The following is a 25583-nucleotide window of genomic DNA, read 5'->3' on the forward strand; positions in this document are numbered from 1 at the left end:
TGGATTCTCCAGGGTATCCCACTGGACACTTTACACATAATAGGGACTTGGGTTAAGTTATCAAATGAATGAACAAATGAACATGAGTCAGTTGTGGCAACCAGTATAGCTAACTTAAAACACGAAACTTTAGGGAAATTTTAGTTTTTATCAGCTATGAGGCCTACATCCTTTGAGCCTCGTCAGCATCTTTCTATTTATACTCTTCTTTGTATTTGTTATTCGTTCTGTAATTGTGCCATTCGTTGTTGTACTTAAGAAATCTGTTTGATTATATATTCTTCTTCTAGCTTATCAAGATCACACTGAAAGATAAGCCCTTAAAAATACCAATTCCCTTATCACCTATGTGCCATCTAAAAACATTCCATTTGTTTGGTGATATTCTGCTGGTACAGTTCTATAATTATCCTCATCGGAGACGGACAAGCTGTACTCTTCCACCCACGGATAGTTCCTGAGCGATCACCAGGTTAATGACATCTACTCAAACAAATATTCATTAAGCTCACATTATAAAGCCGGCTCAGCAAGGCCACTTGGAGGTCACAGAAAAAAATCTGTCCTGTGGTACCTGGCCTCGGTTTGTTCTCAGCTAGTTGAGGGGTGAGGGAATGAGTGAAAAGTTGAGTGACAGATGTGAGCAGGCATTTTGCTGGTACATGCTGTGCGAGTCAAGGGACCATTCTGACTGGCCGGTTTTTAATTTCCATCCATTGCACCCATTTTCATTGGCTGGGTGTTAATTTTTTTAATATCTGAACATCCATTCTGATTGTTCAGGCTTCTACCCTGATTGTTCAGATATTAATGTCAAACCACGGCAAAATTTAAATAATCTCACTTGATTCAAATGTACAATCAGATACTAGCTCAAGAACTGACACATGAAACTACTGCAGCTGCTTGCCTAACCAGGAGACAAAGCCGGGGTAAAGGGATGGGTGGATGGTATGCATCCCTCAGTAGTGTGCTAGGAACCACAAGTGAGGGAGGCTCACTATGGAAAAGGCCCCTAGAATATTGGCAAGAGCCAAGGCCAATGACCAGCAAAGCTTTTCTTGGGGCTAATGGCAGAACCTTAGTCACCTGCAATAAAGAAGGTGTCCAAGTTGCAATACTGTGGGTGGCTCCTTCTGGATACAATCTTGCTCTCAGAAAGGGCAGGTGTGGCTTCCATGCCTAAGGCACGGGCTCAGAGCTCTGCTCCAAGAGACACTTGGAAGAGATCCATTCTAGCTCTTATTAACTTATTTCTTTTTTGTGAAAACAAAGTTTCTAACAATAAAATGTTATGAAGTTTCATTCCTTTAATTAACTTAAGTATTGTTACATTATAGGATTTTGTGTCACAGAAGGTGGAGGTCAGAGGACAACTTCTCGGAGTCGGCTCTCTGCTTTTACCCTGTGTTGCAGGGACTGCCCTCAGGCTTACGCGATGGGCGCGTTACCTGCTGAGCCATTCTGCTGGCCCCTTGTAATTTGTTGTTGTTGCTGGTTTTACATTTTTCATTCTCCATTCAGTGACAGGTATTAAATCCGAGGCTTCCAGCACACTGCCCAAATGGTCTCCCATTGACCCTGCACCTGAGAGAGTCATTTGGTCACTGTAAATGGACTTTGATCCGATAGCAAAGCACAGCTATTGAGACGCTACAGTAGGGAGTAAAAGAACATTTTGGGTCTAGAATCAGATACAGATCTAATGACAGGAGATGCTTAATCCAGCCGCCCAGACTGCATGCCTGGGCCCTGGCTCCTCCCTCTCAGTTTTATAATGTCCCTTCGGAGTGCTACCTATTGCAACAGGCCAGCTGCATATCATATGGTTACAACATGTCTTCCTGAAACTTCTGGGCTCCCAGCTTCCATACTGAGACAGAGAAGAATGCTAGCACCCGCTCCTCTTCCCCAAGAGCTTGAGTTCTTGCTCTCAAACTGAGTTCTTCAGGCACCCATAGCCCTTCCCTGAAGTAACCAAGGGCCCAAGAGAAGAGCCTAAGTTGACTGGCTGCAGCTCCCAGAATTGAGGGTGGGGTCAATCTTAACCCTACACACATAATTCTGTTCTGTTTAAAGAAGGCCAGAGGCCACAAGTGAACCCTTACTATACTTAAGGTGGATACACAGGGACATTTGCGTCTGGTTCTGCCAAGTAGAGGGAACACAGGGCTGAACTCACGAACATTCGAGGTGGCGCATGCCTGTGATCCCAGCACTCGGGAGGCACAGGCAGGTGGATCTCTGTGAGTTTGAGGCCAGCCTGGTCTACAAAGTGAGTCCAGGACAGCCAGGGCTACACAGAGAAACCCTGTCTCGAAAAACCAAACAAAAACACAGAAGGACGTATCAGAAGGTCAAGCGGTAGGACTTAGCTGTGAAGAGAGAAACATGGCCTCCTTGAGGGGAGGGTGGATGGTCCAAAGCCAGCATTCATCAAACAGTTGGACAGCCAAGCCCTTTCCTACCATGCGCCAGCAGGCAGCTAAGGTTAAGATTAGGTTAAATACTGCCAGGCTCCGACACGGCTGCCCTGAAACTCTGTCATCTAGTTGCCTGGCTTCTGTCCACAACTGTCACTGTCTCTGTGACCTTAACAAGCACAGCAGCCTCTATACCTAACAGGTACCTTAGGGCTGACAACCTGGTCCTGCAGACACTGCTCTCCTGAGCCCTCAAACACCCTGCTTGAATCAAGTCACCTCAGAGGTCTTCTGAGTCCAGTGCTGAAGTGACAGACAAGTAGCTCATCACACCTAGTTCCTTCTTCTAAGTAGCGTTCGGTGTACTCTATGACTCAGTTCAGTCCACTTCTCTCTTTCCAAAGAGTGCGGAGTTCCAGTGCTTCCTGGGATGCCAATGGCTTATTCGCTTACTAAAGATTTATGGGGTTAAAGAGAACAATTAAATTCTGGTGCTGGAGAGATGGCTCGGCCATTAAGACCACTCTCGCTATTCTTCCAGAAGATGCAAATTCAGCTCCCAGTGCATGCTGGGTGGCTCACAACTGCCTAAAACTTCAGCTCCAGGGGACCCAAACTCTTTTTCTGGCCTCTGTGGGTACCTACACACATGTGGCAGACACAAAGACAGGGTCCCCCCAGCTGTCTGTCTGTCTGTCTGTCTGTCTGTCTGTCTCTCTCTCTCTCTCTCTCTCTCTCTCTCTCTCTCTCTCTCTCTCTCTCAATTTTGTTATGTATTTTTAGTGTAATCTAATCAAATCCCTACCTCCAATTTGACTTAGTATGGATAATGATTTCCTGAAAAGAAAAAAGGAAAAAAAATTTTTTCTCACACTAATTAAATAACAGCAAGGACTTGTAATAAGAGAACATATTGGATTATTCCAGAACCTATGATAAAATGTCCTCTCTTTTTCTGAAATTCTTGCCTTCCCTGTCCAGATAGAACTGGAGGGTTAATGTAAAACTCAAGCCAATTTGTTTTACAATTAGAAAAATGATGGCCACAACTAAATAGGCTGCAAAAGATATAAAGGGAGGAGGTAATTCTTTGGAGGAGTCAGGAACATTCAGATGTAGAAAAACCGCTAATGAAATCCCTATCACATTGCTATTTCCCACCTATTATGTTCTATAGTCCAAGTAGCTATATGGCCTAATTAGGCCTGTTTAGGGGATTACCACATCTTATTTCTGCAGTGACTAGCTTAATATTCATTGAGGCTTTTATGAGACAGAGAGGTTTCCATATGTCTCTAAGAGCAAAACATTTGTGTGTGCCATCTGCTACTCCAGAGCAGCTTAGGAGAAAAAGAATGCAAACTGCCTGGTTCTTTCATTACTTTGGGGGTAGGCTACACTATAGTTGGGACTGCTGAGAGAACACTGTTATTTCCTTAGTCACCAACCCCAAGAGGTTTTGTTACAAGAAAACAACATAAAAAGAACTATAAGCCTAAAATTATTTGTATTGTACTTGTGTGTGTGCACGTGCATGTGTACATGTGTGTACACATGTTCATGTATGAGCTGTGTGTGTATACACACATGTTCATGTATGGGGGTGTGTGTATGTGTGCATGTTCATATATAGGCTCTGTGTGTGTGTGTGTGTGTGTGTGTGTGTGTGTGTGTGTGTGTGAATGTGGAGGCCAGAGGTAGGTGTCAGGTGTTTTCCTCAGTGACTCTCCACTTTATTTTTTGAGGCAGGATGTCCCACATGGCTTAGAACTCATCTCTTAGGCTAAGCTATCTGGCCAGTAAGTCCCAGGGATCTCGTTTCTATTGTGCCTGGTATTTTATGTGGGTCCTGGGGCTCGAACTCTCATCCTCATGCTCGTGCAGCACGCACTTTATCAGCTGAGCCATCTCCCCAGGCCCTGTGTTCTTTTAACTAGAGGCAAAGGGCACGTGAAATGGTGCGCAAGGCTTATTCAAGCTGGAGTAAAGGAGATGCTATCTGAGACTAGAGAGATGCCTCAGAGACTGACGCGCCTGTGGCTCAAACATGAGGAAAAGGACCTTAGTTTGGAACCCCAGCACTCAGGTAAAAGCTGGGCATAGAATCCCGGTGCAGGCACATGAGCCCATAACACAGCATGGGGGAGGAGGGCCTAGCTGGGGCGGAGGCCTAGAGACACAGTGGTGTCTGGGGCTCACTGGCCAGCCTGCTTAGACCAACCAGTGAACCCCAGGTTCTGTGAGAGGCCTGTCTAAAAATAAGTAAATAAGGTGGAAAGCAATGGAAGAAGACATCCGACGACATTGACGTGCACATGTGTACACACGAACGTGAGCATAAACCAAACACACGCGTGTACGTATCTGCCTACACACATGCTCTCGGAGACGCCGGGCTTGTCCTCGTTTGGTTTCTGGTGTTGGGATAACACACTAACTGAAGCCAGCTTGGGTTTGTTTGGCTCACACTTCCGCATCACAGTCCATCAAGGGAGGCCAAGGCAGTAACTCAAGGCAGGAAGTGAAGCAGAGACCATGGGGAAGCCTGCTCACTGGCTGGCTCAGCCTGTTTCTCATACCACCCAGGACCATCTGCCTTGCACACCAAGCGTTACTCCAGAAACTGCCCCTCCGACACTCCCAAGGGGCAATTGTGAAACTGACCGAGGCAGTTCCTCGGGCGCGGTTCCCGCATCTCACGTGTTATGTAGTTTGTGTCAAGTTGACCAAAATCAACCAACGCAGGGCCCTAAAGCCCACAGGCCTGCAACAAACAATCTATGGCTCATATCTAATACTTCAATTTAAGAAAAAAGAAGTCAAAGGGTCTTCTGAATTTCATTATATTAAAAAAAAAGAAAGTGGCTCATCTGTCAGTTGGAGGCAATTACCTGGGCTTTGAACGCGGCATGCATTTGGAGGTCAGAGGGCAACTTGCAGGGATTGGTTTTCTCTTTACACCCTGTGAGTTCCGGGCTTTTTGGCAATCCCCTTTACCCATTGAGCTATCTTCCTGGTCCCCCTTTCTTCCCCTCGTCAGCTTCTTGGACTGTGAACAACTGTTCGGTGATACTGCCGTCAGTCAAAAGCCAGACACCGTTAGAAGTCATCTGGAACGAGGGAAGCGGGAGAAGGGAAGTAGCTCAGCGCTAGGGTGCTCGCCTACCTAGGACATGTGAAATCCTCAGTCCAAGTCCCAGTACCAAAAATATTATATATTTCCCACCATTATTCACTTCAACTAACAGTGCTTGCTAGTGATGGTGAATTTTAATAGTCAATTTGACAGGACCTAGACTCATCTAGCGGGGTCAGACCACTGAGCATGTCTGTGAGGGAGCTTCTAGCTGGATAAACCGTGGTGGAAGGGCGCATCCTTCCTGTGGGCAACACGGGTCCATGGACCTGGAGTCCAGACTTAAGGGGGCTGGCAAAGTGAGCTGCCCAAGGGTGTGCGTCTCCCTCTGATTCCTCACTGTGGATACAAAGTGACCAGCTGCCTCCTGCTCCCACTATGGTGCTTTCCCTGACAGGACAGACCAATGAGGCAAACTCTCCAAGTTGCAATTGCTAGGTGTTTTGTCCCTGCAACAAGAAAAATAACAAAAAACTTCAACAGAATTAGAGATTTCAGCGCTTTGAGCTCATCTGCAGGGCTCAGTTCCTGCTGCCTTTTCTGTTTCCTGACTACCCTTGTTGTAGTTGCCATAGTACAGAATGTAAGAAATCGACCAGTGGATGTGGCCACTGACTGAGGCTCCTGGCGGGCCACCTGTCCTCGGGGGGACCACCGATCTCTCAGGCAGCCATCTGTTTCAGATATAGCATCACACCAGCTTATGGCCGTGTTTCTCAAAGTGTGTACCTACGTCACTGAGTGAGTCAGCAGATGTTGGTCTGTGATAGGAGACAGGGTTTTGTGGCCAGGGCCTTTTGAGAAACCGGGCTTTGCTGGAGCTGGTTCGAACCGGACTCTCAGAGACTGCTCATACTAGGGTGTGGCTCACTGCACCTTTTTGGTCATTTGGGATCTGTGTTCCACAGCATATAGTTTGGGAAACCGGTTTCATCTAAACCCTGCATTTGAGATACCAAGATACCAGACTGTGAAGTCCTAATGTCAAAGATAAAAGTCACCATGTTTACAGGAAACTGCCTGGATGGTGAGCAGAAGTCCTGACCAAAGGCTCAAAACAACCCGCCCCTGCCTCCTGGGTCCTGCTGAGTCCCAGGGTGGTACCAATTGCTGTCACCTTTACCACCAGCACACTCACACAGAGGGCCTGAGGTCCCAGCTGCTAAACTAAACTGAGGCTTAGTTACCCAAAATTCCGACAGGGCCAAACAAAACAAAACAAAAACTCTCAATTCTCTTTTTTGCTTATATATGTGCTGTTCTGCACGCGCGTGTGTTCGCATGAATGCCGAAGCCAGAGGCTGACATCATCTATCTTTCTGAATCACTCTCCACCTTACTTACCGAAACAGGGCCTCCCGCTTGACCACAGAGCTCACCTGTGGGCTAGACTAGCTATCGCCTGTCCCTGAAGATCCCATTTTCACTCTCTGGCCACCATGCACACTTGACATTTTCATCGGTGTTGGGGGAGCCAAAGTCTGGTCTCAAGATTAGGAGAGCCATCTCCGAGCACCTAATCTTGACTCTTCAATGAGCATTTTGTATGCTGTTTTTGAAAAAAAGGACTAATGTCAAGTAATTAAGATATGTCTGCTTCTCCCCGCCCCCCTGTCCTGTTACACTGTCATTTGGATGGGTTATAAGTTATGTCAGCAGGTTCCATCATACCCAGCTGAGTCTCCTATACTGGCATTTAAAATGCTTAGAGTGATCTGCCTGGTGAAATATTATTAGAGATGAATTATTTAAATCTCTCAAGAAGGTGAATTAGATTCACATTGTATCTTTAATATAACTAAGATGGGGTTTAGCATATATTAGGCACAAAAAGATAAAAATGTCTGAGCCAGGCGGTGGTGGTGCACATCTGTAATCCCAGCACTCGGGAGGCAGAGGCAGGCAGATCGCTGTGAGTTGGAGGCCAGGCTGGTTCTACAAAGTGAGTCCAGGACAGCCAAGGCTACACAGAGGAAACCTTGTCTCGAAAATACCAAAAAATAAAAAATAAAAAATAAAAAATAAAAATGTTTGTATTATAGAAATTATAATCTTCTGGTTGGGTTTTACTAACAAAGTTAAATTATAGTACTAATACACAGCAATACTAATAGTATACTACCTTATTTTTAAAGTCTTGGCCAGGCGGTGGTGGCCCACGCCTTTAATCCCAGCACTCGGGAGGCAGAGGCAGGCAGATCGCTGTGAGTTCGAGGCCAGCCTGGTCTACAAAGTGAGACCAGGACAGCCAGGGCTACACAGAGAGACCTTGTCTTGCAGAACCAAAAATAAATAAATAAATAAAACAAAAATTCTTGATCTGTTTGAAGTAGAAGACCATGAATTCTAGTTAATGTGTAAAAACATTTCAGACACTTGTCCCACAATGCAGAGCTTCAGTATGTACCAATACAGAATATATTAGGGTTTTGTTTTGTTTTTCTTTTTCTTTTCTTTTCTTTCTTTCTTTTTTTTTTTTTTTTATGGTTTTTTGAGACAGGGTTTCTCTGTGTAGCCTTGGCTGTCCTGGACTTGCCTTGTAGACCAGGCTGACCTCAAACTTACAGGGATCCACCTGCCTCTGCCTCCCGAGTGCGCCACCATGCCCGGCTCTATATTTGACATTTAAATGCACAGAAAAGAAGTGAATCTGCAGATGTCAGGTCCCAGCTTCCAGTCACTACAGGATTCCTCCTTCAGCCATTCAGCCCATACTTAGACATCCTCTAGATGTGCAGTAATCCTGGAGAGATGTGTCACCCCGAGGGCCTTGTGAGTCGTCAAAGAAGCACTAAGGCATGGGATTAAGCTACAGCTGGCTCTTTGTTTCTTTCTTGACATTTAAAAGACTTTGTTTGTGTCTATGTGGATGTGGGTGCGCCTTTGTGTGCATGTGCATATGGGGGTCAGAAGCCGAGCTCCAGAGTCGCTTCTCAGGTGCTCCCCACATTTTGTTTGAGACAGGGTTTCTCACTGGCCTCGAACTTTGCCAAGTTGGCTGGGCTGGCTGGACAGTGAACTCCAGGGATACAACTGTCTCTGCCTCCCATCTCACCATCTCTAGGGCCCCAAGTGTTCACAGCCATGCCCAGCTTTTTAAATGGGTTCCACAGATCAAATTCAACTCCTTCCACTTGCAAGACAAGCGCCTGGCTTGCTGAGCCATCTCCCCGGCCTGTAGTTCTGTGTCCACTCATTTACTAAAACGTGTTTGGCCAGGGGTTGCTGGAGAGATGGCTCAGAGGTTAAGAGCACTGACTGCTCTTCCAAAGGTCCTGAGTTCAATTCCCAGCAATCACATGGTGGCCCACAACCATCTATGATGAGATCTGGTGCCCTCTTCTGGTGTACATGCAGGCAAAACACTGTATATAGGATAAATAAATTCTCCCCCTCCCAAAAGTGTTTTAAGAGTCTTGATTATGTGAATTTAGTCATTCACTTTTTTGTTTGTTTGTTTAATGAGATAGGGCCTCACTTAGTCCAGGCTGACCTCAAACTCCCTATGTAGCTGAAGATGGCCGTGAGCTCCTGACTGTCCTGTCTCCACCTTCCTTCCAAGTGCTAGGATTACAACCGTAATCCTGGTTTTTGTGGTGCTCGGGGTAGAACAGCAGCTTTGTGCCTATTAGCCAAGCACTCTCTCACCTGAGCTACGCTCCCAGTGGAGTCCGAATTCTAATATATAGCATCTCTTAGGCTCTGTGGGGGACATCAGCTCCTGGATCCCTTTCAAGTGCCAAAAGCTATGGGTGCTCAAGCCTTTTGCATAAACCCAGAACTTTTTATAGCGCTGCCTTCTGTGTACATTCAGTCATCTCTACATTACTTATGGTGCTCACTCCACTGTAAGGGATGTGGAAATGTCCTTAGAGTCTACTGTTAAAGGACAATGACAAGACAGAAGTCTGTACACGTCAGTGTAGGCACAGTTTTCCCAAGTATTTTTAAATGTGGTTAGTTGAATCTGCAGGTGTGAAACCCAGACACAGGGCGACAAGTAAAAGGATCTAGCAATGATATTGACGTGTGGGCAGGTGGCGGCCACCGTGTCATCTGGTTCTAACATCCTGCTCCCGTTCCAGCAGGAGAAACTTGGAGGGCTGTGTATTTATAATTCTCAGAGAACTGCAGAGACGGGGCGTGGCTGTTTTCAATGATGCTCTGGGCTGCCCTGCTGCTGCTGCTGCTGCTGCTGCTGCTGCTGCTGCCTCACCAAGCACCTCTTCCCAGCTGACTTCCTTAAGTTGCAAGGGGTTAAAGCACTGAGCACTCTGAAGGCCTCTTCCAGGCAAGTAAGCGTGAACGAGGGAAGGACTGGGCCAGGTTTCCTGGACTGAACCCCACTTCACTTTAGCAAATCCCTAAGCCTGCTTTGTCAGCTGTGAAATGAGCAGACTAATTCAGCCCCACTTCCAAGGGCAACGGGGGAGGGGGCAGGTTTAATTGATGATGACTGGGGTGCACTTTGTAATGTAAAGCTGTTTATTAATGAAAAGGGGCATTAGCGTTATTTCGCCCCAAGTGGGCCACGTTTGGAGTGCATCCTGATTTATGGCTGCCACAGCTAAGCCTTCAAATCCTGTCCATAGGGGTGTATTTCCCTGACAGAAAGCAATGGCTTGGTGATAGAGAGACACAAACACGAAACCAGTGCACGTCTCAGATGGCTGGTTGGCAGGCAGCACCAAAATCCACTGGGTCCAGCTAGTGCCAGGTGACAGGCTGTTTTTCTGCATCCAAAAAGAACAGGATACTTCCATTTAGACTCTGGGCTATTCTGGAAAGATCCTGGAGATCTAAAGCATCCAACTGGGAGAGGGAGCGATCTCCAGAGATCTCCCTTGCAGAGGTTCCCTGGCTTGTTATTCCGGCTGACAGCTCAGGTGGATGGTGACAGTTGTGTACTGAGAACTCCTGTGTCTTACTTACTGGGATCTCATTGAGTGGAACACTTAAGGGCAGAGCTATCTGGTTCCCCAGAAGTCATGCTGGTCCGTTTGAGTCACACTGGGAATTGTTCATCCCCTTTGAGCACAGTGGGAATGCTGCTTCTCACACACAGTGGGAATGCTGCTTCTCACACACAGTTCATCTAACTACAGGCGTTTGCGGAGAATTGGAACTTCTACATATTCATTGGGTTTTGTGGTTAGCATATTAAATATCTTCAGAGACTCGTGTGCTGTGGGTTGGGCCCCAGATGGAGATGCAACTGAGAGGTGAGGGGATCACAGGCTCACAAACTTAATCCATCCATCCACCGATGGCTTCACAGCTGAATAGGCTGACAGGACACTGCATGTGGTGGTTTAGATGGGAAATGTGCCCATAGGCTCAGGCATTTGAACATTTGGTCCCTACTTTGGTGCCACAGTTCGGGGCAGGGGGGGGGGGGTTAGGAGGCGTGGCCTTGCTGGAGGGAGTAGTCACTGGATTGAGAGTTTAAAACCTTACTCTGCCTCCAGTTCACCCTCTCTGCTTCCTAGTCGCATGCCGGTGTGAACACTCTCGGCTTCCTGGTACCACTGGTGTGCGTGACCGCCGTGACGGACTCTCGTCCCTCTGGAACTGTAAGCCAAAACAAACTCTTCCTTCCGTAAGTTGCTTTTGGTCATGGTGTTTTATCACAGCGACAGAAATGTAACTGATATACTGTGCACACCCTCAAAAGTTGTATCTAGTCCCCAGCTCCTTTGACCTCTGCTTCCTGGCTGCCATGAGGTGAGCAGCCTTCTCTATCACGTTCTACTTACCCCTTGGTGTTCTGTCTCAACACCAACATAAAAGCAATGGCGCCAACCGTCCGTGGACTGACACCTCTGGAATCGGGAGCCAAAATGAACCTTTTCTCCTCCCAGACCATTCCTCATGGGTGTTTTGCCAGTGGTACACATCTGCCTTAGCACACTGGGCATGGCTGCTCCTTGCCTCCCCCGTCTGGTGTTTTCAGGGTGGCGGAGCATGTTCAGCAGTGTGCTTTAAATATGTTGACACAGCCTCTTCTTCCTTAATAGCAGAGGACGTGGAGCTCCTTTGAAATCTGGAACTCCTCAGAAGCCTCAGAGGATCCTATTTATTTTTACACTATCTCCAACATTAGCCCCAGCACTTCTGTACAGGACATACACATATACATACAGAAACACATAGACAGACAGACAGACAGACAGACAGACAGACAGACAGATGGACAGACAGACAGATGAACAGATGCGTGCAGCACACACACACACACACACACACACACACACACACATACACACAGGAGGGTAAGGGAGAGGGAGAGAGAGATACAGAGAGAGAGACAGAAAGAGAGAGAGAGAGAGAGAGAGAATGAATGAGGCGAAGAAACTGAGAGAAAAGCCTGATGTCTGCTAAGAAGCTACATTTTGTTGGAAGATTTAAAATATATTGGTCGCGCTCAGGAGTCTTTGGCCAGACTTGGGTTTATTGGTTTTGCAAGTTGCCATTCATGAGACTTTGGAAATGGACTTAACTGTTTTTGTGCCTCAGTTTCCTCAGCTTGAAAATGGAGATAAATGATATTGCTTGTCTTAGGGTTGCTGCAAAGATTTAATGGGCTAGGAATGTAGCTCGGCTGGTTGAGGACCTGTCTCACATGTACAAAGCTCTGGGTTTGATGCCCGACATTAGATAAGCCAGGTGTTGTCGTGCACATCTGTAATCCAAGCGCTTAGAAGATGGAAGACAGAAGGATCAGGAGTTCAAAGTCATCCTCAGCCATATAGCAAGTTTAAGGTCAGCTTGGGCTTCGTAAGACTTTGTCTCAAAAAAAAAAAAAAAAAAAAAGAAAGAAAGAAAGAGAAAAAGAAAAAAAGTACATATAATGAGACAGACCATGTCAAGTCCTCAGCATCATATCCAGCACAAGGCAATCACAGAAGGAATCTCTCTTCCTCTTTCCTCTCCTTCTGCCTTCTCTTCCTCCTTCTCATCACCAACAGTGATTACAGATTATAGGTAAAGGAATTTCAATTGCTTTTTGAGCCCAGAAACAGACTGAACAGCCTTGCCTGTAGTTCCTTGAATGCTGTCTGATAAACCTGGATCAGGACCTCCTGGCTTTCTGCTTCTCACTCCTAATTGCAGATTTTGTTATTTGGTTCCTTCAAGTATGGATCCAGACATGGCCCCCAGCTGCAGCAGGACCATGGATCAAGACATGGCCCCCTGTGGCAGCACAGACTATGGACACCAACATGGCATCAGGTTGTAGACATCCCCCCCCCAATGTTATGGAGAAAATGTTTCCTATAAAAAACTATAACCAATAGGCATGGTAGCACAGGCCTTTAACTCCAGCACTTGGAGACAGAGCAGATGGATCTCTATGAGTTCAAGGCCAGCCTCAGCTACATAGCAAGTTCGAAGCCGGCCGAAACTGCACAATGAGATACTGTTTCAAAATAAATAAATAAATACGATAAACTATATTCAATTAACATTCTGTGTTTTGTGCAGAAGGCAAAGCAGCAATGAGGCAGCCTGGAGAGGGCTTCTGTGCCATAGGCAGCAGTGAGTATGGTTGGGAGGGAGAAGTGCCTTGTATGGCTCCATTTGGTCTATACCGCCCCCCTTTTCCCAAGCCCCTCCACAGGGGCTACTGTTACTTCAAATACTCCTGCTGCCCTGGGCACAGATGGCTGGGGAAGACACTCTAGACCCACACTGAGACAATGATTCTCTCTCTAGCACATTTGGAATTGGGGCAGAGAGCTCTGGTCAGCCACAGTTGGCCTCAGAAGTAGGACAGCAGATAAAAGGGAGCAGGTGAGGCCGTGTTCAGTCCTCCCGTGTACAGGAAAGCGAGGGAAAGTGGGCTGTGGAGAGAAAGGCCCAAAGACAGAAGAGCCCAGGGAGGAGAGATGAGAAACTAGGTTGCCCTGTGAGGAAAGAGAAGCTAGCAAGAGTAAAGTCATCTCCTTTCCCAGTGGCCTCACAGGACTTTGTTCCTACACCCGTGGGGCTTGGCCCTGGCACATGACCAGTACTCAGTTCAGCTCAGCTCAGAGGTCTCTTTTACTTGAAACTCAACAAGCCAGGCCTAAGCCAGTAGGCATGCAAGGAGAGGGGCCAAGGCAGGGATCTGCTGTTTGGTGCCTAGCTGGTGTTTTCATCACTCTGGCCTGCTCGTGACAGGCATGCTGGGAAGTTTTGCTGGTAAGAAGAGAGGCAACAGATGCTTAGACTGTCCTGGAACAGTGCTCTCTCTTCATCTAGCCACTTCCTGGTCTATTCTCTTGTGGAGTAGGGAACTCAGTGGCCTTATGATGCTCCACCCAGGCCTTTGCCTAGCCTGGCCTTTTTCTACAGGGTGGTCTGTACCTTCAGCTGATGCTGGCCATGTATGTTTCAGGAATAACCAGCCAGCCAAGAGGATCAGTCAGCCAAGTCCTTTCCAGTTTCTCTAACAACTGATCAGACTCCAGTTCAGGGACTCTGACTCTGATCTGTAGGTGTGACCTTTCCCCAGATTCAAAGGCCAGTCCTGTGTCTAGCAAAAGGCTCTGAGGAACCCTATTACAGCAGTGCAGGGGACACAGGCCACCCTGTCAACTGTCCTGTTCTAATAAGGAAAAAAATGTGGGTCTTTTACTTCTTGGCTTCAGCTCTCATGATAAAAGTGAATCTCAAAAAAAAAAAAAAAAAAAAAAAAAAAAAAAAAAAAAAAGTGAGTCTCAATCGCAATTCCCTGTCATAGAGCCTGAGTCACCGGCGATGAGGCCTTCGTCCCCTGCCTGTGCAACCCAGGATCCTGTACCCTTCAGAATCAGTACTCTGGGGCAGGAGGAGGGATGGCCTTATCAGCTAAGGGCACTTGCTGCTCTTGCAGAAAACCAGAGTTTGGTTCCCAGCATTCACACCAGGTACCCCACAACCACCTGGGGATCTGGTGCCCTCTTCTCGCCTCCAGAGGTTCAACAGCAGCGCAGTGGGAATATATACACAGCAGAAGCTAGCAAAACCATGGGTCAGCACACATATACCTTGTACTCCAACACTCCCTTACCATCCGCCATTGCTTCCGGCTGCACCCTATATGAAGACAGCTCGTCTGGCCTCATTCATAACAATGGGCCTCTGCTGGGTTCTTGGACCAGACGTTTCCACAATTTGATACATTTAAACACTGTGCTTCCTGTAGAGACATTTTTGTGTAAAGGGGAAATTTGGAATTTAAGTCATTTTAATTCAGTTAACTAGTTTCAGATGAGTGGTATACTTAGGAAAAAATATTGGAGGAAAATTGGACCTATGGTCAGTTGTCTAATATGCTCTGTAATGATCTTTAGAAAACCCATATAGCCATTGCCTGTGTCTTAAGGAAATAATTTACATAGCTAAGTGTGGAGACCAAGAAAAACACCTGCATGGATGGGTGGGGTGGGTCTGGGGGATGGGGTAGGGATGGGGGGCGGCAGATGAAGGAGGAAGCTCCTGAAATAAAGAAGACCTAGCTCTCTCCTGGCCAACACCTGTAGGACAAGTAGTTCTTAGCGCCACCTACTGGAATTTGTAAGAACAAGCTCTTCTCTTTTGATTAAATGTAATGAACTCCACTGAGTTCTCTATATAGATAGAAAATATTCACAACATTCCTTAAGGTGGGGCTCATGAAAAGACGTTGCAGTTTTCAGTCCCTAGGTGGGAGCTCATGAACAGTTTAAACTATGGAGACCTAAACCATGTCTTCCCACCTGGTACTGGGATTGGACCTGGGACGTCATGCGTGCTACGCAAGCACTATGCCACAAGGTGTAGCATACAACGTCCTGAAAAAAGAACAAACCTTCTGTAATAGGCAGGCTCTCTGGCCACTTTGTAGCCCAGGAAGCCTTCAGCCTTCAATTCTGATGTCCTACTCTCCCAAGTCTCCCAAGTAGCTGAGAATCTAGGCCTACACCACCCAATGGCCCAGCTCAAACTGATTTTTAAATTTTAAACTCATTTGTAGTTGTTGTTGTTGTTGTATGGGATTGCGTATGTGTGCGCATTCATGGCGCACAGGTGGAATTCAGATGACAGCTCTGTGGAGTTGTTTCCCTCCTTCCACCTTAAATTCCTTCCACCTTAAATTCGGGTTGTTGGGTTTTCATCACAAGTGCTTTTACCTGCTGAGCCATCTCATCAGCTGCCCCAACTAATTTGTTTTGTTTTGTTTTGTTTTTCGAGACAGGGTTTCTCTGTGTAGCCTTGACTGTCCTGGAACTCCCTTTGTAGACCAGGCTAGCCTTGAACTCAGGTCGATCCGCCACCATGCCCAGCCCCAACTAATTTTTAAAAAATTGTTAACAAGCATGTCAGGCATGCTAGCGCTCACCTGTAATCCTGGCACTCAGGAGGCACAGGCAAGTGGAGCTCTGTGAGTTCCAGGCCAGTCTGGTCGACAGAGTGAGTTCTAGGACACAAGGGCTACGTAGAAAGAAAGACCCTGCCTCAAAATAAATAAATAAATAAATAAATCAACAAGCACAATGAATTGTAACTGGTATTTATTAAGGAGTTATACTATGCACTGCTTCATTTTATGAAACACTTTATGAAATTATTTTTATTTTAGGGCACTGAGTGGATAAAGTTCTTGTCACTTAAGCACAAGGACCTGAATTTGAGCCCCAGCACCCACATAAAAAGCCAGGCATGGTGTGCAGGCTTGCAACCCCAGAACTGGCAAAACGGGAGGATCCCCCGAGCTCCGAAGCCAGAGAGCCCAACCTAATCTAGTAAAAAGACACTGCTCAAAAGCCTAGCCGGACAGCTGCTGAGGGACTTCTACAGAGGGGGGGCCTCTGGCTTATACACACACCACCCATGTCTAGACCTCTCATGCACACACAGAGCTATTTCCATTTTATAGTCTAGAACACAGCTTGAGAGGTAAGTAGCTTTCAGTTAAGTTTCTGGGCTCCCTCCCCGGGAGAGAGGGTTACATGGTCTGCTGCTCTGGACAGGGCAGGCATTCCTTTATTGAAGGCATTCCATTAGTAGCTGAGCACAGTTTCTCACTGTAAGTCACGAAAGCACCATTCTTCTTAATACTTTAAGCCCTTTAATTATAGCCTTTTGACCAGCTTTTAGCTAAGGGAAAAATAGAAAGCATTCCGGGGACTGGAGAGATGGTTCAGCAGTTAAGAGCACACTGGCTGCTCTTCCAAAGGATCTGGGGTTCAATTCCCAGCACCCACATGGCACCTCACAACTGTCTGTAACTCCAAGATCTGACATCCTCACACAGACATGCATGCACATAAAATAAAAATAAGTAAAATTAAAAAAGAAAGAAAGCATGCCATTTGTTTTGCTTGTGCACACTTCCCAAGAGAAGAAGCTACATTTACTGTAATGTCTTATTATTCCTCAAATTAGTACAGATTATTCTCCTGTTTCTAGAAATGAGTTAATGAAGCCTACCCAGAATTCAGTACTCTCCGGGTTTGTTTGTTTGTTTGTTTGTTTGTTTCCACACAAAATCGAGGGAGGAGTAATAAATAAATGGCATTAATCAGAAAAGGTGTCCAGAAAAGTAGCAACTAGGATTCTAAATGAACCACATGGCTAGTGCACAAAGATCAGCCATCAGGTCCGTTGTGTCAAGTGGCAGGCTTGCACACCTCATTGCTGGCATCTGAGGAGAGGAGAACAAATCTTGACCTTTGAGGAGCGTGTGAACATTTAAGAGAGAAAATACAGGGCTGGAGAGATGGCTCAAGAGGCTAAGGAGCATTGGCAGCTTCCAAAGGTCCCGAGTTAAATCCCCAGAAACCACATGCTGGCTCACAACCACGTATATTGAGATCTGGTGCCCTCTTCTGGCCTGCAGGAGTACATGCAGGCAGAACACTGTGTACATAATAAATATGGGGGGAGGGGAGAGAGGGAGGAGAAAGAGAGCGAGAGCGAGAGAGCGAGAGAGAGAGAGAGAGAGAGAGAGAGAGAGAGAGAGAGAGAGAGAGAGAGAGAGAGAGAGAGAGAGAGAGAGAACAGACACGGGGAACATTTAGTGCAGACTCAGAGAGATGAAAGCCCACATGACAGCAGTGGGTTTTAAGAAGAGATTAATATGGGCAATAAGAGTTCACAAAATGGGGAGATTCCATTCACATTCGGCTTTGCTGGCCTCAAAGATATACATAAAACAACTTTACTATGGGCTGCGGCATCACCATAAGCTTTGAGAGAGTGCCTTAGTATGGCTCAAAATAAGTACCTGCATTTCTTCCCTGGTGGCTTGGGCAGACAGTGGCAGGTTAGCAGGTAGCAGTGGCAGGGGAGAGGAGGAAAGGGCCAGAGACCTGACCCTCAAAGACTTGCAGGACAGATTCTGCCAGATCTCATCTGGCTACTAAGATTAGATTGTTAGTGTATTGAAACTTGGCTTTATTTTGTAGCCCAAGCTGGCCTGGAACCTTCTCAGTAGTGCTGCCACTGCTCCCCAAATGCTGGAATTAGAGGCAAACCCGACCATACCTGGGGATATATATGAACCATACGCTGTTCTTGAGGTTGGTAAGTCCAGCATCAAGGTGCTGGCCTGCTTGTTGTATTCTTTTATGGTAAGAGACTGTGTGTGTGTGTGTGTGTGTGTGTGTGTGTGCGCGCGCGCGCATGTTTTAGTGGTAGCCTGTAGTCCTTTCTGGGCTTTGCTTTATGGAAATCCTAAACTGTCTTGAAAACTCACGGACATGGCTCTCAACCCTAGAAATCGCCCAGAGTTTTAAAACTGTCAGGGCGGGGGGGGGGGGTAGGAGGGTGGGGAGGCGGGGGGTGTCTCTCTTATGTAATTGGCCTGCACCGCTGCTTTGATACTTCTAAGGTTCAGTTAATGCTGAGTCCCCTATGGTAGAGGAGGGCAAGACTCGATGGATGAGTCCTTGCTCCAGTCAAGAAAAATATTCTTGACCCTGGAGTAGCAAAAAATCTGACATTCCCACCAAAAAAGTTAAAAACAACAACAAAAACCTCCAGAAAGTGGCCGTGCTCAGTATGTGCAGGGCCCTAAGTTTCGCAAAGCAAAGAACACAGTGAGTGTAGGTTAGTGCTTCTTTTTTTTTGTTGTTGTTTTTTAATATTTATTTATTTATTATGTATACATTGCTCTGCCTGCTTGTACCCCTGCAGGCCAGAAGAGGGCACCAGATCTCATTATAGATGGTTGTGAGCCACCATGTGGTTGCTGGGAATTGAACTCAGGACCTCTGGAAGGCAGACAGTGCTCTTACCCTCTGAGCCATCTCTCTAGCCCCCGGTTAGCGCTTCTTATATGGGGATGTTTACACACATCACTGGAAAGTGATAAAATTCAGATCCCGGCTCTGAAAGAGCAGCGAAGACCTGCGTGGCTAAACTCTTAACGCTGTGTACCATCCTCATGGACAGTTCAAGCTTAGAGCAGGAAGAGCCTCAGGCCTGTCACACTCTGGGCTTCTGGGAACAGTCGGCATTGTTGACTAGATTTAGACAAGGCAGGAACTGAGGGACTGTACCTGTGTGTCTGTGGGGGCTGCCCACTGAGGCTTCCCCATGGGACACTGACGGGGGGTTGGGGTGCAGGTTCTGCCCTTACTGGAACCTTCCAACAGGCGTCAGCTGGATTAAAAAAAGAGAAGCCAGAGCAAGACTGTGGCTGAAATCCACTTTCCTTCTGACAGAGTCTAGATTCCTCAGCTCATGAGACTTACTCTCCAGGACTGTTGGGGGAACTTCCAGACTTTCAGTTTTTAGATTAGGACCGTTAAGGCAGCCAGCTTCCTGACCAGGCAAGCCATTGTGTTCTCTGCTTCTCTAGCATACAGGCGGGCGTGGCAGGGCCACCCAGTCCTCTCCCGCCTCTCCCTTCCCCTTCCCCTCCTTCCCCTTCTCCACTTCCTTCTCCTCCTCTTCTTCCCCACCTCTCTCTCAACTCTATCCTTAGCCGGGCGATGGTGGCGCACGCCTTTAATCCCAGTACTCGGGAGACAGAGGCAGGTGGATCGCTGTGAGTTCGAGGCCAGCCTGGTCTACAAAGTGAGTCCAGGACAGCAAGGCTACACAGAGAGACCCTGCCTCAAAACAAACAAACACACAAACAAACCAAATCAACTGTATCCTTTAGAAGATCCTAATTCTTTCTCTTACCTCATAGTCTGAAATAAAAAACTTTATTTGTTTATTTATTTATTCATTTATTTATTTACTTATCATGTGTGCCAACACTGTATGCATGTTTATTGAGGTAAGAGGACAACTTGTGCAGGGCAGGTCTCTCAATCCACCACATGAATTCCCTGGAGCAAACTCAGGTCACCATTTGGCGGCAAGCACCTACACCCACTGAGCCATCTCAGAGGTCCCACAGTTCAAACCCTGATATAGCCAAAGCCTTGTCTATAAGAATGTTCTCTATGTGTTGTTTAGTTGTGAAAAATAGGAGTGGGGGAGGGAAACAGTGAAAGTTAAGATTGGTCTCCAGGGAGGGCTAGAGAGATGGCTCAGAGGTTAAGAGCACTGGCTGCTCTTCCAAAGGTCCTGAGTTCAATTCCCAGCAACCACATGGTGGCTCACAAACATCTATAATGTGATCTGATGCCCTCTTCTTGTGTGCAGGTATGCAAGCAGTCAGAATAATGTATAAATAAAAATAAATAAATCTTAAAAAAAAAAGATTGATTCCCAGGTCTTTATTACTGTATTAATTCTGTAAGATATGACCATAAGTATAGTGGCTTAAAACAATACAAATGTGTTATCATAAAGTTCTGTATTTTAAAAGTTTGACCCAGGCCTGGAGAGATGGCTCAGAGGTTAAGAGCACTGTCTGTTCTTCCAAAGGTCCTGAGTTCAACTCCCAGCAACCACACGGTGACTCACAACTATCTGTGATGAGAGCTGGTGCCCTCTTCCGGCCTGCTGCCACACATGAGGACAGAATACTATATAAATAATAAATAGATAAATAAATAAATCTTTTTTTAAAAAACGTTTGACCTAGATGTCGCTGGGCTAACCCTGGAGAGCTGGGAGAGCTGATTTCTTCTGGGGGTTCATTCTCTTGGTTTTCTGCTTTCCACATCCCCTGACTCACTGCTGGCTTCCTCCATCCTCAACGTCAGTGTCAATATCTGGTGTGGTGTTGACACACACGTGCCATCGCAGCATTCCAGAGCCTAAGGCAAGAGGCTCAGGAGTTTGAGGCTATCTGGGGCTACATAGCAAGACCCCATCTCCAAAAATCAAAACAACCACTGCCAAACATCACCACCACAAAACCACTGTATTAGTTACTTTTCTGTCATTGTGAAGAAACATCATGACCAACTTATAAATGGAAAGGTTTGTGTAGGGTTCTGGTTCTAGAACAATAAGAGTCCATGCTGTGGACATGTGCCACCAGGCAGGCTTGGCCATTGGACCCGCAAACTAAGAGTCACATCTTAAAGGGCAAACAGGAGGCAGAAAGCTGACTGCAAATGGTGCAAGTCTTTTAACATCTCAAAGCCGCCGTCCAATGACAAACCTTCTGCAATGAGGCCACGCCTCCCTAGACCTACCAAAACAAATACCACCAAATGGGGAGCAAGTGTTCAAGTGCGAGAGACTATGGAGGAGCTGCAGGTTTCCCTGGAGTTTGAGTTTGAGGCAGTTGTGAGCAGGCTGGCTTGAACACAGAAAACCAAACCCAGGTCCTCTGCTGCAGCAGTACACACTCTAACCCAATACACACTCTTAACCGCTGAGCCAGCTCCGCTCCCTCGTCCGCCCCTCCCCCGCCGCCCGGCACACACGCACGCACACACACACACGCACACACACACACCAGCCCCCATCATATTTTTAACACAGTGAAGAACAGAGGTTCTTGGTGTTCCCTGTGTTCACCCGCTTAACCTGAACTGCATAATGAACAGGGGGAGGCCAGGCTGGGTGCAACCTCGGGTCTGGCTTCCCTCTAAGATCCAACGCCCAAGACCCAGTGGCCCACCACAGTGGACTTGGACCAGCGGTTCCCGGAGGGAGTCGCACCACCGAGACTGGAGCCTAGAGCGGCCGCCCCCGCCCGCCTACCCCTCCACTCCGCCCCGCCGCCTCTATCCCGGAAGTTGCTGCGGAGCGCTCACGAGCTAGTCGCTCACCGCGGTGATCCGGAGCGGCCGCGTTTGCGGAGCGGTCACCATGCCTGTGAGTGTTTGACTTCTGGGCTCGAGCTTGCATTGCTTCGGGCTTTCTGCCCGCCCGGCGCCTCCGCAGGCGGCTGAGCTCGCGGCGTCTCCCGCCGGTCCCCGCAGCTCGGGCCGGGGCGTGGCGGGCTTGTCGAGACTTGCCCGGGCGGCGCGGCGTGGCTGGCCTTGCCCGGGCGGGAGCGCGAGCGGCCGGCGGCTGGGGAGCAGTTCCCAGCCTACGGGCCGGGGGGGGGGCGGCTTTCCGTTCGTTAACGGTCCTTGCAGCTGCCGACACGTTGGTTCCCACCCCGGGCGAGCACGCGGCCGCTCTTGGCCATTTGATGTGGCGCCTCCGGGCTGCGACCATCCCGGCCTCGCTCGGGTCGGCTGCGGTCCTTCTTCCGCGAGGCCTGGGCCAGACTCGGTCTTGGTTTTGCTGGCTATCCAGCCGAACTAAGAAAGGGGTCCTTTTTACCATACGCTCCCCGAGCGCCTAAAGTCCCAGGGCAAGGACTCCCAAAGTATGGGTGAAAAAGTATGGGTGAAAGTGGTCCGATTTTTAAAAGTTAACGTCTTCAGTTCTCCGTCTGCCGAGTGTGCCTGTTGCTCCTACTTACTCGCCGTGTTAGGTTAAATCCGCCAGCAGTGTGCTCTGACTGCGGCAGTAACAGTATACCTCCTTCCCCAGCTGGCTAGAGACCTATTACACCCTTCCTTGGAAGAGGAAAAGAAAAAACATAAGAAGAAACGGCTGGTGCAGAGCCCAAATTCTTACTTCATGGACGTGAAATGTCCAGGTAAACCTTCAAATTTTCTTGTCCGAAAGGAAGTTTCTGACACGATCCAAACTTTAAGTCAGGATCCACTGTTGAGTAGAAATGAGGTCACAGAATTGTCACAGGGGACATTTTAAATAAACATACTCAAGCCTTAGTAGAAACATATGGGAACCAGGTGAAGTGCGTTTGAAGTCTTTAAGCTGTTCATTAAAATGAAGAATTTTCTTATTCACCATGCAATGAAAGTGTATTGATTCTTCATTCTCAGAGTTGCTGTCTAATGTGTTTGCCACTAACCATATGTGGCCGTTTAGTACTTAAATGTGACCAGTGAAAATGGAGACAGTCTTTAAGGGCAAAACACATTAAACTCTGAAGATACAACATGAAAAGGATGACATGTCTATTAGGACTGGAGTTTACGGGAGATGTGTAAAACATCACTTACTGCATAAACAACATGTACTTTGCATATTAAGAAATATGCTGAGCTGTTACTATGTTTTCCTCTGCTTTTCCAATTTTTAATGTATGCTCCCCTCCCCTTTGTAGGTTGCTACAAGATTACTACGGTTTTCAGCCACGCTCAGACAGTGGTTCTTTGTGTAGGCTGTTCAACAGTGCTGTGCCAGCCCACAGGAGGAAAAGCCAGGCTCACAGAAGGTATATCTTCTGACATTTTCTAACCCAGTAATGAGATTTAATATGTTTTATTGTGTGTTTTTTATAGAGTCCCTAGTTCAGAAAAGACCTGTGTTCAATTCCCAACGTCCACATGGTAGTTCACAATTGTCTCTAATTCCAGTTCCAGGAAATCCAGCACCCTCACACAGACATACAATACACATGAAAGAAAAAATAATCTTGTTTCATTATATATTTGGTGCATAAAAGAGGTTTTTTAAAATTGTTGCCAGTTAAGGAGAAAATACCTCAGTTGTATCGATTAAAATGTTTTATTTTCATGGACAACTATTTAATGCTTAATTTAAAAAGTTTGATAGTCTAACTTCACTTTAATACAATAAGTAAAAATAATAAGTATATAGATTTTCATAATAAGACATTCAAATTTACAATTCCATAATACTGAAAATCTGCCTATGGTGTTTTGGGGAACTATGAATGCCATGTTTTCACTGGAAGAGTTACAAGTGAATTAGCAGTGAGTCTAAGATCAATTTAGTGTGGCTGGGTGAGATCAGAGTCCAGAGTCAACATAAGACAAGAGTTCAGGGTGTGGCTGCACATGCCTTTTAGCCCCAGCACTCCAGGAGGCACGGGCAGGTAGATCTCTTGAGTTCAAGGCCAGCCTGGCGTATGTAGTAAATTTGAGAACAGCCAGGGCTACACAGATGCCCTGTCTCAAAAAAACAAAACTAAAAAAAAAAAAAAAGAAGAAGCTGGAACTTATTTCATGCCGTGACGTTGGAAGCTCTATGCATACACTGGCAGCTGAGGCCAGCGGTGCAGCTGGCACAGTTCTAACACCTGAGAAGAAGAATCAGCTGTTTTCTAGGGAGACTGAAGGGGACTGAGGAAGGGGAAGTAAGAGGATCGGCAGAACAGTTTGAATGTTCAGTGCAGGTTTATGGTCCTAAATAGATTCCATTGTATAATTTGAAAAAAACAGACCATTGTGGTTATGTCAGAATAAACTCAAACAGCTGTTATAGTGAGTGTATATTGATCATAATATTTAGAAACTTAAGGTTTCTGCTTAAAAGCTAGCATTCTTACGTGTAAGAGTTCTAAAGCTTTTTTATTTAAGAAGTACTTTTGCCAGTGCAGTCACACCAAAAAAAGAAGGTGTTCATCACACTGTTCAGGGCAGTCACACCAGAGAAGAGTAAGATGTTCATCACACTGTTCAGTGTAGTCACACCAGAGAACGAGAAGGTGTTCATCACACTGTTCAGTGTAGTCACACCAGAGAAAGAGAAGGTGTTCATCACACTGTTCAGTGCAGTCACACCAGAGAAAGAGAAGGTGTTCATCACACTGTTCAGTGCAGTCACACCAGAGAAAGAGAAGGTGTTCATCACACTGTTCAGTGCAGTCACACCAGAGAAAGAGAAGGTGTTCATCACACTGTTCAGTGCAGTCACACCAGAGAAAGAGAAGGTGTTCATCACACTGTTCAGAGCAGTCACACCATAGAAAGAGTAAGATGTTCATCGCACTGTTGTTGCTCCTCTGCAGGCTGTTCGTTTAGAAGAAAGCAGCACTGATCATGGACGAGTTCCTGAGTCTGTGCTCTTCACAGAAAGCCTTATCAAGTTCAGTTACTCTACCAAGACACTGTAATTACCTTTGATTTTATAAAGTATACAACAATGATCTCCTATTTTGGTGTCAGTTTTTCAATAAAGTTTTAATTATGAACAAATTCGCTGCCCTGCTTTTGTCTTTTTTAAAGTACATGTGGGTATGCTATATATTTAGTTGTACTGTGTATGTGATCTTGGTTTAAACATCTTAAAAGTGTATTTTGACTAGTTTGTGTCCCATTTCAAGAGTGCACATACCCTAAATATTTGACTTTCAGACCATTCTAAATTGTATTGAGCTCCATTTTCTGGCAAGCCATGATGTTGCTATTTTGATCCATGCGTAACTGTTCTTTGTATTGTCAGAATAGCAGTTTCTCAATTTCTTTTACATCTGGCTCATTTCCTACTATACCTGATCTTGTTTTCTTGTGTACCAAAACTTCACCCCAGGAAGAAAAGAACTAAGGCTGGGGCTGTTGATTAGTCATCGAGCTCTTGCCCAGCATGCCCAAGGCCCTGGTTCAAATCCCAGTGCTTGTAGAAAAGGGAAAAAAGCCTTGTAGATGCAGTTTAAAGCCTACTTGTAAATATTAAGGTTGTGGCTTTGGTGCTGTTTCGTCTGTAGCAACAAAGACTGGAGCTGCCACTGCTTCTAGCCCAGGCTGTCCTTGAACTCAGAGATAGCCCTGCTTCTGCCTCCTCAGTGCTGGGATTAAAGGCTGCGCGCCCATCCCCACCCCCATCCCGGCCTAGGCCCTGGCCTAATTTATATTTTGATGTGACTTACTTAGTTTACTAAACTGAACTGATAG

The 25583-nt window shown here is 46.6% G+C and overlaps 1 protein-coding gene across 1 annotated transcript; it reads left to right on the forward strand.

Annotated features, from left to right (window-relative positions):
* Positions 1-21615: 21615 nt before the first annotated feature.
* On the forward strand, positions 21616-24858 carry Rps27l (ribosomal protein S27 like). The gene is made up of 4 exons (XM_051156703.1): positions 21616-21738; positions 22408-22516; positions 23051-23161; positions 24701-24858. The coding sequence occupies exons 1-4, from the start codon at positions 21733-21735 to the stop codon at positions 24727-24729; spliced, it is 255 nt and encodes an 84-aa protein (XP_051012660.1). The 5' UTR covers positions 21616-21732; the 3' UTR covers positions 24730-24858.
* Positions 24859-25583: the final 725 nt, after the last annotated feature.

The sequence above is a fragment of the Acomys russatus genome, chromosome 14, assembly GCF_903995435.1.
Source record: "Acomys russatus chromosome 14, mAcoRus1.1, whole genome shotgun sequence".
Classification (NCBI taxonomy): Eukaryota; Metazoa; Chordata; class Mammalia; order Rodentia; family Muridae; genus Acomys; species Acomys russatus.

What these genes read in the sequence shown, in the direction of transcription:
- Rps27l (XM_051156703.1), top strand. An exon ending in CATGGACGTGAAATGTCCAG is followed by an intron (nt 22,517 to 23,050) that starts GTAAACCTTCAA and finishes TCCCCTTTGTAG; the next exon opens with GTTGCTACAAGATTACTACG. An exon ending in AAAAGCCAGGCTCACAGAAG is followed by an intron (nt 23,162 to 24,700) that starts GTATATCTTCTG and finishes GCTCCTCTGCAG; the next exon opens with GCTGTTCGTTTAGAAGAAAG.